Source organism: Anser cygnoides, chromosome 7 (genome assembly GCF_040182565.1).
Source record: "Anser cygnoides isolate HZ-2024a breed goose chromosome 7, Taihu_goose_T2T_genome, whole genome shotgun sequence".
In the NCBI taxonomy this organism is placed as follows: domain Eukaryota; kingdom Metazoa; phylum Chordata; class Aves; order Anseriformes; family Anatidae; genus Anser; species Anser cygnoides.
The window spans coordinates 1127023-1143172 of record NC_089879.1 but is presented as its reverse complement, the minus strand read 5'-3'; the positions used below and the strand labels follow the sequence as shown (position 1 = coordinate 1143172).

General features: G+C 48.8%; 1 protein-coding gene across 2 annotated transcripts in view; it reads right to left on the bottom strand.

Annotated features, from left to right (window-relative positions):
- The window catches only part of TCERG1L (transcription elongation regulator 1 like), an 84314-nt gene that overhangs the window by 29398 nt on the left and 38766 nt on the right, over positions 1-16150 (bottom strand). For both annotated transcript variants that reach the window (XM_067000389.1, XM_067000388.1), the window contains exon 5: positions 7663-7788. In XM_067000389.1, coding sequence (XP_066856490.1) covers positions 7663-7788 — 126 coding nt within the window. The remainder of the gene's footprint in view (positions 1-7662; positions 7789-16150) is intronic.

Genomic DNA, 16150 nt, shown 5'->3' with positions numbered 1-16150 from the left:
GCCACCAGCACCCCGGTGCAGCACTGCACACCTGCCTGCACCCTGAACACACTGCTCGAGGGCTCAGAGCACGCCGCGCTGCAGACAGGGCAGCACGGCCCGCGCTGAGCACCGTGACGGACTCTGCTCGTCCCCAGCAGCTGCAGAGCACTTTTTGTCTGCAAGATGGACTAAAACGTGGGTAGAGGAGCTTGAAGGAACTATTGGCAAGTGCTGCTGCTCCAGGAGTGCGTATTACGGAGTCGATTCACGTGTGAAATAGCATTTGAATAATTTGAAAATTACTTAGCAGAATAGACATACCTGCAACAGGAACTACATCAAGGAAAAGGCTGGAGCCCACAAAGTGTTTGATTCTCTTTCTCCACTGAATATATCAAAATAATAAAAATTTAAGTGTAAGTCATTTTTCTCAGAGGACAACTTACTCAATTTTTATGGGTAATGAAGAAGAAGATTTACAAATCATATCAATTAATTTCCACATTAAAGGAGCAAGGAGAAGGGAGCAGCTAATATATATCAAAAGGATCTCTAAATCTCTCTCTCTTCATTGGACATCCGCTAGCAGGGAATCACAGCATTACTGGAGAAGTTCAGCTTTGAACGCAGTCAAATTACATCCAACTTCATTTTGCCTGCAGGTGGTCACACCCATGCTTTCTCCTCCTGAACTTCCAAAAGGCTCAGAGCAGACAGCCAGAGAGCCGCAAAGGCTGGGGACAGCAGAGGACCTCTCTGGATCCTGCAGGGAATTTCTCAGTGATGCCGAGCACAGCGATGCCACACATATGGCTTGGTATTTTCATACCAGGGACACCAGCACAAGTAGGAAGAAACTGACCCCAGGGCGCTCATCTTCAGCCAAGATTAAAACCAGGGTCCTGCTGACAAATATGAAGGCACATTTCATTCCTCAATCTGATGTAAATTACTAAGTTTAAAAAAAAAAAACAAAACAACCTACAAAGGTAATGCATTCTTGTTCACATCAGTAAGTGGTAGCATAAGCCATGATGAAACTCTCTGCAGAAGAGCTGTGTGAGGAAAAAAACATAGCAAAAAGGACACTTGAGAACCAAGGATGTTTCTCTCATTCACCACGTTGTGAAGTTTGGAGGCACAATTACAGCGCCTAGCTGAAATTTCACTCTGCTAATACATTCTCACACTCTAGAACATGGCAGAGGAAAGACGTGCAGTTTCTTCACCTTCACAAAGGTACTTCACTACCTTGCCCCATGGTTTTCCATCTCTGATTCTGGCACTGCTGCTACCCCTGGGATGTTCTTGGGTTCTGCTGCCACTTGGCGCTGGGAGCACAGCTCTCGGCACGCCCCGGTGTGAAAGCAGAGCACAACGTGTCACTTACAGATATCCACGTCTCCAACAAAGGTTTTAAATCAAAATAGCATTAGCATGCCTTCTGGAAACGTGCTTGTGGAGGACGAAAGGAACCTTGAGACATCTCCCTTTGTAGCTCCGTTACAAGTCAGTGACTGCAGCGGCGTGGAAGGAGGTGGAACAGCCCCGGTTCGGAGGCAGTTTGCAGGCTCCGGGCTCCCCGCACGCTGGAAGGTAGCACTGCTGAACGGTGCTGTGCCTCAGCGCATCCAGCTCATGATTCTTCTGCTCTTGCCAAGATGTAATCCCAGAAGAGCGAGCTCTGGAAGGCTAATTACCTCCTGGTGAAACAGTCATACACAAACTGCTGCTCACACAAGGCAAACCCCTGATTCTGTCACGCAAAGAAGGAGCAGCTGAACATGGAGTAACACACTTGCACAATGCTTAACAGACCTTGGGTTTATTTTTGTTTTAGTAGGGCAACCATACCAACTCCACTTCCAGCTCTACTTCTTTCTCTTCTTACCTATTGCTCTAATCCTAGAAGAAGAAAAAAAAAAAAATCTACTTTGATTCTTTGGTAGTCTTCATCACTATGCTGATTAAGAAGTAGCCAAGAACTCCCATTCATCCATATTCATGCATGAGGAACACGTTTACCTCACTGGCATCATTTTTTAACTGATCATTACATGCATTAATAAAAATAGATTAATGTCAACTGGTAGATTTAAACAAACTGTTGCACGTGTGAAATTCAGGGGAAGTTTTGCACTCCTGACACTGAAGAGTGAAACAGGAGAGAGAACCTCCAACACTCCCACAGCTCAGGTAGTTCTGGTTTGACGCAACGGGAGGTACGATGTACAGCACAACTGCTGTTGCCACCGCTGCTCTTACCCTGCTCTTCAGCAGCTGAAGGTTGTCTTGAAGTACGACGCACAAAGGCAGCTGCGCTGACCAAGCCTGGAGACTCGCACACAGCTGCGCTCACTCCTGTTTGAACCTTAGGCAGTTCCACTTGGAGACTCTACGTGCTGGCAACGCCTGAAGCAACTTCTCAGTTTTTCTCCTTTGAAAAGCTCTCACATCATCTGAGCAGGGATTTGAAGACTCACAGAGGGACTTGGGTGCTGCATCTTCTGCTAGAAATAGCGTATCGCCAGCGCAGCACACCTACGTGAGCTTCTGCAGCGCACAGCTCACTAAGTGTTCACACGTGACACAGGCTTCCACAGAATGCTGGACAGTCAGTACATATGAAATAAAATGGAAATAAAAAAACGAAAGAATTGGGCTAAACTGCTGAAAGTCGCTGGGCAGGTCAGGGGTCGATTATTTTTATATCCACAGTGATCACTGAGATGGATTTTCCCAAGACACCGAAGTTTCAAGCCTGTGTTTCCTCCATCCAGCTTAAAAATCCTGAACTGGCTGAACTCCCTGGGTTCCGGTGGGGCTGTGTGAACGAGGGAACCCGAGCGTGAGACAAAAGACGCAGCAGAGCTGGAATGGGTGAGGCCAGAGGCGAGGCACAGGGAGGCCAGGTCGGACTGACCGACCGCTCCGCTTGTGCAGGAGAACATGAAACAGACCACGGGCAGGGCTTCTCGGATCACTGAAGACTTCTTCTAGGACTTGTTAGATCATTACAGATCTCTTCTTCTCGGCACATGCCAGCAAGAACAGTGGGCAAGGTACATCATTGACCTCTATTGGCCACTGGCGCACGTCTCTCCTCAGGTTTACTCTTTTCTCATTAATCAAACCTTTTTTCTTCTCCTCTTTCACTTAAGTGCATAAAACATACTGCAGGCAGACAATTGAGGCACCATGACGTAACTCCAGCATAATCACACAGCATTTTTTGCCCCTAAACTTAGCAGCATAATTACCAGCAGTGCGCTCCCGCAGCCGCTGCAGCACTGCTGAAGGATGCGCTGAAGGCTGGAGGCTAAGGATACCTGATTAAAGAGATTTCTCTGAGCCTCCACAGCAGGTAGAGAGACATGAATAATTCACAGTATGAAAAGCAGAGGTGAAGTAGCAAAATTATCTTACATATATTACAGAGGATGTAAGCGTATGATTATAAACATGTTGTTAAATGCAGAATTAGAGAGGATGAGGAAGAGGACTGATTTACTCCATGAGAAGCTTTGGACAAGAGAGATTAAAACTGTTTTGCGAAGGTTTTTAGAGGCCAGACGTCTATTACTTTCAAATGTAGGTATAAAATTTGACACTAAATGTTGCAGAGAAATGGATTTATTTCAAGTGCACACATCTAAGCACTCTGCTTTTCGCTGTCCCACCAATATTGCTGTATGTCAGTCCTGTCTCTCCCCACTGCTTTTTTTTCCTTTCGTTTTTTGAGACTAGCCTAAAACCCACATGGGGCGGATGCCCAGTTCCTCCCCCTTTGCTCGCTGCCCAGACACGGGCTGGTTTCATTGTGGCTCCGTCACCTAGTCCGTGCCCTGCTCCCGCACGTCTGGGTCCGGCTTCCACCCACCAGCACCGCTCAGAGCAGCGGGCACCTCCTGGCATCATCTGTTCCTGCTCCTTTCTGCACAGCTTATTTCACCCCTTAATCGGTGCCTATATTCTGCTTTGCCCCTTTTCTCTGTTATTTGCCAAACGCTGTGCTTCCCACCTTAGAACACCTCTGCTTGAGCAGCTTTTTCCCTCCACAGCAACCTCTTCCCACTCACTCCCTTATTTTCCTGAAGGCTTGTAACAAAAACGGTAGCAAGACGAGGATAAATTCTTTGCCTGCTGTACCACAGCACGGGCTCTGTGCCTGGTGCGGAGGTTGAAGACGAGCAGCCAACACTCTCCGACAGATATTTCCCCAGACAGGGGGCAGGGCGCACAGCACCCCCCGTCCCGCAGCAGCTGTCGTGTCCAGGCAGCCCTTACCTAACCCAGAACCACTGAATTTATGCTTGTCTGCAGTCGTATTCTGCCTGGGTTTACCTTCTTCTCTCGGCTGCAGCCCCTGTGCTATTTCTCAGCCCCTCTCCCAGCTCTTTGCACCCCTGCAAGGCTGTCCGGGCAAGCTGCAGTCAGCCAAACATCTCTGCCAGTTCCTGGCGCCACTCCTTCCTCTGCTCTTTACGTGCAATTCCTATTAAACTTAAATCGAGTTCAAGATCTTGGCCCTGATCTGAAGCACTCGACGGTCTGAGCACTGAAGATCTGTGAGGTTATGCGGAGCTCTGCGCGGGTGGCAGCGAACAGCTCCACTCCTCTTGTAAGGAGCATCGTGTACGAGGTGTTTTTCCCTTGACTGTAAGGGGGAAAAAAATCATTTGTACCCGTCGTTGGATATTTCCAACTTCCAACACAAAAATAAATGCTTACTAGAAGCCAGGACCACTGCAAAGTTTACTACTTGTGCTCCAGAAATACAAAAAATATAGATTAATTTTGTCTTCAGGAAGGAAGGTTTTTTGCATGCTATCATAAGCAGAACACAACTCTGCCAGGTCTCACTGAACACACAGCTTTCCCTTAAGAAACAAAGTCAAAGAAAGGCTTATCCGTACTGCAAAACGAAAGCCTGGCTGCGATGCCCTGTAAAAGACACGTGTGGGCTGACTGCTGCACCACGGCACTGGCAGCAAGACATGGGGTAGGGGCTGCAGCCCGGAGATAAAGTGCTCCCCGTCCCAGCTGGAGGATGCACGGCTCGGAGAGCCGGCACTCCACTTGTCTGCCCCTGTCCTCTCCTGGAAACTGCTAGCCCTAGTTTTCAGTGCTCCTGAGACAGAGAAACTGAATTCACACTTTTTTAAAGCTTCATAGCTTCAAATCTGCACAGCAACGACCTGAAATGCAGTACTACTTCAGGCAGGGCTTGGTACCTCCTGAGCCCACCAACCCCATTCACGCTCCCCTCGCCTGCAGAACTGCTGTGAACCCGCTGGCCTGTCCCTGTCCCCCCTGTCCCCATCCTCCCCACACCATGGCCGGGCACTGCTGCCCCTTGGCAGCACTGGGGCTTACACACCCACCTTAGGGCATTTACACACCCACCAGGAGCAAAGCAGCCCGACGTGAACAAGTGGAGGTGGTCTCACTGCCCCCTTGGAGCGCTGACTATCAGCATGCTGTCCTCACTTTCCAGGTTCAAACCACGGGGTGCTGCCGGTGCTGTATACTCCTGGAGAGACGTGAAGATGCACAGGCGGGGTGACCTTCCAGCCCGGCAGGCTGCTGCCCCTACCCACACGTGCCCCCTCCCCACCAGCGGCCAGACCCCGTCTCCCCGGCCAGCTCCCGGGGGTTTGTCCAATTCTCACTGTTTCGTAACAGCTTTCTGAAGCGCACGCTTCCTTTTCTGTAGCACTTTGAGACTGATGTGTGAAAACACCTTTATTACTGTTATTTGCCCCTAATTATGATTCTTTCTTTGATTGCCCTTCCAATGGAAATAATGATAGCTTGTAGAAACCTATAGAAAAGTGTGATCTCCTGAAAAACATTAAAGAAAAATCCATACTAAACTTGAGTGAAATTGCCATTTTTCTTTTAAATGCCGTCAGCAGCAAATCAAAGATGACAAACGGAGGAAGATGAATGTGTTTTCTATTCTCAAGGTAAAGCCAGAAACAAAAATAGAGTGTTCATCTTATTTACATTACTTGTATACATGTAGAAACGTAACGATTGCTCTTCCAAAACAACGACCTTTCAACACCATGGCCCTTTGATTTACACAACCTATTGACCAAACGTCACACAGGCCTAGTCATCAAAAGCCATCTAGACATCGAAGGCTTTATACAGTTTAATCCTCGTTCAGCACAATGGGTGGAATCGGGAGGGTTTGTGTTCGCCTGTCTGACAACAAGATGATTATGAAATTCCTTTGACACGAAATACATTGCAAACGATGACTGCAGTTTTCCACAAGCAACAAACTGCAGAGCAGCAGGACCCTTACACAGAACTTTGTCTTTCTGCCCATGCATTCTTCAACCAGTTTTAGCATTTCCTCCGTCTCTCTTGCTCCTGCCAAGAAAGCAAGTCAATAGCACCCACAGTGACCTGCAGAGGAACACACGGGTCTTAAACGGAGTAACTGCACTGAGGGTAAAAGAAGTAGGTGCTTAGCAAAAGCCAAACTTTAAAAAGCATTTCACAGGAAAGGTGTATGAACTTTCTTTCAGTCTTATATCTGTCATACAATTTTCAAAAATTCCCAACCAGAAGTGGAATGCTCAGTAAAATAAACTCAATTAGAAGGTCTAAGGCGAGACAGGTATACCGGCGGACAGACCTGCTTCAAAGAGAGCCTACAGCTCCAGTTCGGGATTTGCCTAGCACAGGTGACCCTGAAACTTTTATCTTAGCTGTGGATAGAGCCCGTGAGCGTGATGCACCCACAAGGCAAAGGGCTTAGCGGGACGAGCGATGGCTTTTATACAAAACCCTGCACGCAGTGACAAGTACAGTCACTTCTAACACGCGGCTTTTCAACCCAATCATGCTAACATTGCCTAGGTGTGAAGGACGAGAAGAATTACACCAGAAACGATATCTAGTAATTCTTGACAAAGCCCAGCATTTGCCACGAAACACAGCTGGCAGCGTGCTCACCACCCCGAGAGACGCCCAGGCACGGAGGGCTGCGGCCACCCCCGGTGGGCAGAGGACTGCACATCTTCACTCCAAACGTAGTATTTCACCTCCACTACCAGAGCTCCTGTCTTCACAACAACGACGGGATTGTAAGGACTTCTTGTTAGTAGGAAAGATGTTCTCAATTTTGTTATCAAAATCTGATCTCGTTTTGGCCATGATCTGTAAGGTGTACATGTGAATTTGAACAAAGCCACGAGACTTCTTCCAGCTTTTGGGAGAAAGCTCTGTCTCCCTTTCACAAAAACACACACATTTACATGAATATGAATAAAACAGTTTTATCACACAGCACAGCACAAAGCATCCTCTGAGACTGCAGCCAACGAGGCTTCATGGAGCAACTACCCAAAAGATAACCATGTTATCGCTGCAATGCTTGTGAATACCATTGGCATGGGAAATGAAAAGCCCAAGGACATTTCACAAACTTGCCTTTTGTGTCACCAAATGCAAAGCTACTGCCAGTTGCCAGACCGAGCAAACGGGATCTGAAACACTCTGAAAATACTTGTAATTAGCTAAAGCAAATGCCATAAAATTTGAGCTGATTTTTTAAGGGTCCCCCATTACTGTGCAGTATGGAAAACATAGTTTGGTTGGAAGTACCCAGATCCACAACATATGCTCCGGTAATATAATCAGTCCACAGAAACATAAACACACCTGTTAACGCCTGATCCATCAAGTTGGTTGTCATGAACGTCACAGCTGGTGCAGACACAGCAGTTACCCTGGCGACTTGCGCTGGCATCAAAGGACTCACATGAGCATCCACTCTGGAGGCAGAACCTGCATTCAAACCATAATGAAATCATTTTTTCTTTCCAGTAGACAAAAATGCCTTCAGAAAAATCGCTTCTTTCAGCCGTATTTCACATAATGCTTGTTCAACCTCCTGTGAAACATTTCTCTCTGCACTCACTTGGATGGTTAAAACAATAGGGGCTGAGTTTACTCGAATTACTGGTGCTGTCTGAACATGAGGCCCATTGATTTTTGGCAAATAAGTACAGGTGGATATTTTAAATTAATATGAATGCATTCCTCAAAACAAGAATTTCCAAGAACATGTTAGTGTGTTCGGAACAGACGTACAGCAAGATCAGTTTTCTTATTTAAGACTAAATAACACACCTCCGATTTCTACTCATTACTCATCACAAACCATTTGTGTCCCACTCTACTCATGGGAAATATTTTGCCAATAACTTACAACAGCAGCTTCATCCACGTGAATCACAGCCTGCTCACAGACAATTCACAAAACAGAAAACCACTGCATTGCCCACGCGCGTTATTCATGATAATGTAGTGATCCAGATCTGCTGCTAAAATCATGGTAATTAAACTAGGATAGTTAGCCCTTGAGAATTTGTGGCTCTTGCCAAATTTGAGGTCAAACCTTAAGCACTGTTCTCCTATTAACCGTATGTTTGGACACCACACATTTTTTCAGGAACTGAAGGAGGTCACATCATCTCACTTCCATCCGTAGTCTCCACACCCTGTTTACAAGCTGCCATTTCAAGACTGAGCTGGCAGTCGGGACACATCCCTAGCTTGAGATGGACTGAGAATAAAATCTGATTTCCCAAGCACGTCTCAAGCTGCAGAACGCGTCGTGTTCAACTCGGTGTCCACTGTAAACGTTTCCACTGATTTGTTTCTCGGTTCCCAGGTGTCAAAGCAGCTTATTAAGCACAGCTCTCAGTAACACGGGGAACGCTGATCGCTTCCTCGAGCACGACTAAAACGCCTTAGTACGTTATATTATCACAATGGTTACTTTGATGTCCTTTTTCTTTCTCAGAACTACGGTCGTGGGCGTCACCTCGTCTAGTGCCAGTGCAGAGGGACAACTCCTCCTGGCTTTGACACGCAGATGGCAGACACAGCACGCTGCTGCCCACGGACCTGCCACCCACGCTGCCTTCACCCAGCCCTTGCGGTAGCGTAAAGGGGTCTTTGCTGAACGCTGGGGAAGTTCTGCTACAACTGCTATTTTACAGGGTTTCCCGTTGGTGCAAACCATGTTCAAACAGCTGCTTTCACCCAGCTGTACGTCTTGCCTGCTGGAAGCAAGCAGTCCACCATTGCTATGGAAGCAAGCAATCCACCACTGCTTTGTCCTGCAGGACAGACTGCAGGGCAACACGGGCTACCCAGGAGAGCCTGGCGAGGTTAACTGCAAGCAGCTGGGGGAAAGGAAGAAAAGGAAGCATTCTATTATTTCTCTTTATCTTTAGCCATTAAATCCATATAGGAGAAATTCCCGCAAGACATGACCGCTAGTGTGAGAAACAAACTATCCTGTGCTATAATAAATTTACTCCACACTTACTTTGAAAGAAGAATGACAAATCAAGTACTTACAGGAGAGGAACAGGACGGTGGGATGTTTGTTGTGCTACCTACACTACTTTAACTCAGCCATCTCTAACGAGACAGCAAACCACTCTCCACCTGGAGCTGACATTCGGACCTCGGGCAGCGATGGTCTCTTTCTTCATGCTCTTCTGCCATAGCCCCTGGCAAACCCATTAACGTTGATGAGCTCTCCGGAAACGAACAGAAACCATCAGTTCTCATTCCAGCATTCAGCCCTAAGGTGCCTCTAATTGTACGGAGCAATCCACGCAGTGGGAGACCCCCCCGTGCGATGAGGGTGCCCAACGGGACGCGCACACCAACAGACTGAGATTCTGCCTTCCGCATCCTCGGAGACCGTTCCTTGAGCTCGAACCCCCAGGCGCAGCTTAGATGTACAGCACTACACGACTGATTCCACCAGTGGCGCTTTACAGAGCAAGGGTTATTCGGTGTGCTTTTGCCGTTCAAATTAACGCAAGGACCACAAGAGGACACTTTGATCCTACCACTTCCAGAATCAGTGGAGGCAGACCTAAATGGCGTTTCATGGTCCAGCCTCTCCTGGTTTTGGTGAGCTCTGTGCATATGAGCATCTTGCTCTTTACAACCTGCCGTTTGTAAGATTTGTATTTATGATTTGGAGGCTCACATCGCGGCGGGTGCTGCAGGCGGCAGGGGAGAGCAGCGCACGCCGGCCCCACACAGCCCCACGCACGCTGCAGGGCACGCACACGGGGACCTGGCACGTTGCTGGCCCGGCCTGGAGGAGGTACAGAGGGGGCAGGCTCAGGCGCAGGAAGGTTCCCACCAGTTCTGAGGCTTGCAGGGACACCCGGCAGAGGTAAGCGTAGCTTCAGGCACGCCAATCAGTGTCAGGCCACAAACACGATTACGTACACATAAAATTGGAGTAACTTCGTAACGTGCTTAATTATCTCCCGCGTATCGCTGTAGATGAGCTCGGCTGTTTTTTTTTCCCCCCATCAAAACATATGTTGCATGTTGAAACGTGATTTTGCGTTACACAATTTGAACTGCCTCTTTATGGTGATTTATTATCACATCGAGCAAAAATAAAATTATCAGCGCATCTTCCAACATGATAGAAGCAATTAGCTCAAAGCTCCCATCCATATTTGACTCAAGCATATATATACATGTATATTTTTTCATACTGCAGATCAAGTTCAACGGCTTAGTTTAATTTTATCTTACGCTCACCAAATAAGCTGGAATGATTTAAGGCAATCATAACATTTAAGGAATAAATATTTATGCTTTCTAGTTCTTCGTGCTCATAAAGAAAAGGCAGTCTTTGCAATAGATGAATTTAGAATACAAATAAACTCTGTGGATTTAGTTGAACGTCATAATGCAACACAAGCCTTCAGTATGAACTCAATATAACCTGGGCTGCAATAACACCGAAACACGAACCATAAGGAACTTAGCACCCACCCACACACACACCCTTACTCTGTGATTAAGTTTAAGGGAAATGTTACTACAAAGCCCTTCTGAGAGGGAGGAGTAAAAAAGAGATCTTTTCTATCAAGTCTCTGAATGCTGCCAAGCCCAGCAGGAGCACTGACTAGTGAGTGGTGCATTTTGGACCAGATGACCTTGGAGGTCTTTTCCAACCTTAATGATCCTACAACGACTCTACGATTTTGAGAACATCTGTCCATTTTTAAGATTATTTCAGCGCAGATGCATTCTACTGTCATTTAGAGATATAAGAAGCCTACGTCTCCGTGTAACCGTGACAATGACGTTGCAGGGCCAGAGGAGGACAAAGCCAGACAGCCACAGCCCACTGGGCACGGCCCCGGGGCCCGCTGAGCCCCCGGGGAGCCGCTCACCTCTTCTCTGCCCGCGAGGCACGGCACGGCACGGCACGGCACGGCACGAGGGATTTGCCTCGCTGGGCGCCACGAAGGCAGCGCCGCCGGCTGAGCGCGGCTGGCAAGAACAAGGTTTGCTCGGCGACGGAGCTTTCCTGCCCGTGTAACTGCTCTCAGGCGTGGGAGGATTGGAATTTTGCCTCCTTTCCTATAGTATTCTAATTTATTCTAGCACCTTGTTTTGCTCTTGGAACACGGCTGTTTTGATTCCTCTGCTTTGTCAGAAACGGATTCTTGCTGCCTGTATGCATATTCATTATACTCTGCTGCGTACAGATAGGATCACCCTTGTGTTTTTTTTAAGACGGCAAAATATGTCAGTGGTATAAAGCCCCAGAATATGATTTTCAAAACTGTACCCACGGCTGAAGAGCAGAAAACCCATTAACGGTATAATTTTGTTGACTTTCAAGTCACTGATGCAACGCTGAAAATCCCACAGTCAATAATAAGCCCAGCAGGTACTCCCAGATATGCTTATTTCTAAGTCAAATATGAGCTGCGATGGTTCTTTTTTTACATCCAAATTGAAATGTAATGAGGGAATCTATTAACAAAGGGTATTAAATATTCAGCGGTCTGGCTCTGCTCAGGAAAGGCTTTACCTTAAAACTTCCAGAGGGACCCGCAGAGCAATGCTGATGTCTCACAGGCTTTGCCCTTTTGATACCATTTGGAAATTTTCCTCTTTTGGAAAAAAACAAACAAAACCCAACCAACCAAAACAAGAACAGCCCAAACCAGGACACAACCTGTAAATACAAAATAAAATGCCAGTATTGAACCTAAAACGCTGGAAGAGCTTTCCTCGCAGCGGCAGACTTGGCTGCTGTTTCTCTCTGCAGTAAGTACGTACAGAAAGCAAGTCCTTCGGGAGCAGAGAGCATCACTTTTAAACTTGCCATCGATTCCTTATTTGTTATTGACAATAAACCCGAATGTGCACAGCCTCACGGAGCAGACGAGCACAGTGCTGTAAAATCCAGAGAGACACCGAAGGAGAAATCCTGGCTCTGAGCAAATCCAAACTCCCTCGTTTCCCACGGGTCAGGAAGTTACTCCAGAGTCTCCTGGGTTCTGTGGATTTCTCAAATGAAAATCTGCGCACAGCAAGCGATGCAGCACCTCTTAACAATCTGATGGGATACAACATGAAATTAAGAGAAAACATCACGTAACAAGCCAGGGACTTGTGCACATACCATAAGAATAACAAGTGCTGCAAACGGAGAGCTCCCACTGACTGCGCAAAGATCCCGGCTTTGAAACGGGGTCTGATTTCCCAGATGTGGCAGACGTGTCGTATCCATACGAACACCAAGCCTGAGATGGACACACAGCATCCAGGCTATCGTCCTTCTGGGCCGGCGCCCTGCTCCCGGCCGCAGCTAATTGCAGATGTTGAGGGAGGAGCACAACGACACAGCTAGGATGTAGTAACACACAGGGAAAAAGCGTACGGATAGAGCAGAGAAACAGCATAATGTTTCAGTAGGACACTTCCAGACCTTCAAATAACTACGGCTCAAAGAACTGAATACTCCTTAATGGGATCTTTTTGTCCACGAATGTGTCTTGCACCCGTTAAAATAAAAACAACCTTAAAGCTACACAGATGTTTTTACATTTACAGAACTCTGGCCTTGAGCAAGCAGGAGTGCAACCAAACCAGGACGCAGGTCTGGGGGCTTTTCTGTTTGTTTTTTTTCAGTATGAACATACATGCTCATTCAGGAATAGCTGGTACTGAGTCCGCGAGGTGTTGGATGCAGGGCACCATCCGCAGCCCTTGTCGGGTGTGAGGGATGTCTGCAATACCCCGCCGCCGCCGCGGGTGGCTCGGCAGCGTGCAGCTAGCGGGCGGAATGGAAACCCAGCGCGCGATGCTGCAGGGGAACCTCCGCGTGCTTGCAAAGATCATCGGCACCACTTCACACTGAAGTCATTTCTGCTCTCTCTCTAACGTCTCCGCTGGGATTGCTACTGGAATTTAGAAAGCAAAAGAGGGGGGAAGTTCAAAGATCTCGCAAAAGCATATAAAGCAGGACACACCAGAAGCGACACCCCGCACTGCCACACGCAGCCCTGCTACCGGCGAGGGAGGGCGCAGGGAGAAGAGAGCCCGCGGGTCGGCTGGTCTGGTGGAGCAGAGCACAGCCCTGCCTTCCCTCTCGAAATGCCCCCAGGAGCAGCGGCACGGCCAGCGCAGGCACTGCCCGCGGGGCTCCGGCCGGCCCAGCTCGCCCTCGGGATGGCCGGGACCTTGGTGGCGACAGGGCACTGTTTTGTCAACGCTCCCGAAATGCGAACACGCAGTTTAACGCTGAAAAGAGAACGAGGAAATGGGTGATTTCCATCGCTATATCTAACAGCCGGTAACGCAGGCGGACTAGGCAACACCGATCTGCTTTTATGATTGCTGTTATCTCGTTACGAGCCCAGAAGTGAGCGAAGAGCAGGGCCCAGGGACCTGCCTCCTTTAGCACCGACATCCATCACGGCTCGGTAATTCGGTAATGCTGCTTATCTGCAAGGGGCGGGAGAAGCCTGTTTCCTTGAACAAAGGAGGGGTTGAACCATAACAAAAATCAATTTTTACGAACCATTCAGACTCCTTCAGCTATGTTCAGCCCCGAAGCTCTGCTTCTGTGCCTTTCTCCTCAAGGTCACGCCACGACTTTCCTCAGGGCCATTTTCTGTTAGCTAAACCCGAGGCTGTCTCGAAGCCACCTTTACCGAGTTCTCTTTTCTTACTCACTCTTTAAAAGGCACAGAAACGTTCATTAAAAATATTCAGCACTTTATGAATTCGAGTACCTTTTCCCCCACTGCTTCAGACTGCAAGGTGTGGTTTTTGAGCAGAGGCCACTCTCAACAGCGTGTGAAGGAGCTGGGCGAACGCCGGCAGGGCACTTCCCCAGCTCACTGGCACGGGGGCCGCCCGGCTGCAAGCAGGATCTACACGGTTGGTCATGGTGCTGAGCACCCTGCTCCGGCTGGGCGCGACACGGCCGCCAGACACCTTCTCCGCTCCCCCCAGACCTAAAAAGCAGGAAGGCAGCGAGTCCCACCTGGGTTTGGCAGCAGACATCTGTCACCCCTGTCCTGTCCCCTCCGTGCCCCCACCTCCAGCACTAGGTGACTGGAGAAGATCCCCAGCAAACCGCAGTGCGCTGCGATGCTTCACAGGAAGGCACGTGGGTGCCCCCAAAATAACAAAAGCTGGCAAAAAAATGGCAACCACTCTTAGTAATTCTGCCTGGTATCTACCGTGAAAGCAGGTACCCCAGGTAACGATGAATTATGGCACGTACCTGCGCAGGATGTCAGAGCACTCCCGCATCCGTACCAGTGGCCCTTTGACTTCTCCTTGGGAATCTGTAGCACATTTAACAACGAGATGCCAGCAGGATTTGTTTTGAGAAGGACAGGCCGTGTATCGATGCCATTTACATCAGGAGTTTACCGAGATTTTCCTCGGAGCCCACAGAAGCCACAGCCAGACTTTGTTCCTGCCCTGCTGGGCGAAATGGTGCGGGACTCGCCCGCCTGTTCCCTGCCTCCCCGCGTGACGCAGCCCGTGCAGCGCGGCCCCTCTCCGCCAGCCTGCGAGCACCTTCTGCTTGTTCCAGTGACCGTGCCGGAGCTGGAGGCCAAAGCGAAGCCAAACCTTCGCTGGTTCACGGCTAACAGAGAAACAGGAGCAGTGGTAGAAAGGCGGTCAGCACGGCAAGGACCTTTCTGAGCACAGGGCATAAAACTGTGCCCCATCATCTGCTTTTCAGCAGAAAACGTGTACCCGTGGCCATGAAGAGGGAATACAGAAAAAGCCTTAGTTTTTTCCTCGTGCCTCCTATTGGGGGGGATATTTGACCAAGCCGTGGTCCTCCCCAGATACATTTGAAACTGCTAGCAGGCTCTGTACAGTTCTGAAAAGGAAGGTCGGTATTCCAAAGGCTGATTTAATTCCTTCTTATTCAGGAAAAACTGGAAGGGAGGATGTGGAAGATGCTGTCAGCGCTTGGACTGAAAGGCCACAGCAGAAGCACGTCTCTTCTCCACTGCCACAGCATCCACTGGGAAGTGCTCCGAAGGTCAAAAAAGCTTAGGTTGAAATTTGCACTTATTTAAATACCAGGAGGCATAAAGCTGTAGGAAACCAGCCCTCATTCGGTCAGAGAATTACTTAAGGAGCTAATTGTCCATCTCCTTCCACGCTTACTGGCCAGCAGAACCGGCCGTCTCGGCAATCAATCGCACGTGATCTCCTCCGGCTGTCACTGGGTTATCTCCTTCGGAAAGCCCTCCTTTAACATCCCTCGCTGCTGAGGAATTGCTGGCTGCTTCGCTCTGGCCATGAGCACGCTGCCCAGATTCAGTCCCAGAGCCCTGCAAGCTCCGGCAGCACCCAGCGAGATCCCCGCGGGTGGCAGCCGGCTCCCGACAGGAAGGAGCGGCGTTTGGGGAGCATTTACTCGCCGGGACAAGGATCCTCTGTTACACCTCTGTCACGTCTCTGAATGCCAGGCACACAAGTGAATTCTACTTTAAAAAAAAAAAAAAGATTGTTGGAAAGCATTTTCTTCTACATTATTCATAGCCTTCCACGTAGTGAGACGATTCCGGGGATGACGGACCTGATGGCTGTGCCCCCTCCTGCTGTCCCGGGCAAACGCCGCAGCTCAGCCGCAGGAGCGGTGCGAGCACAGGGACAGGCATGGAACAACCACGCGATACTGACACGGGCCATTTTCCTGTGGAGGAAACGGCTACAACGACCAAAAAAGTGCTTGGAAAAGATATTCAGCTCTCCAAGTACGGTTGAAGTAGAGAAAAGAATGATCCACTTGTTCTGACTGGGAACACCCCTACCCTGG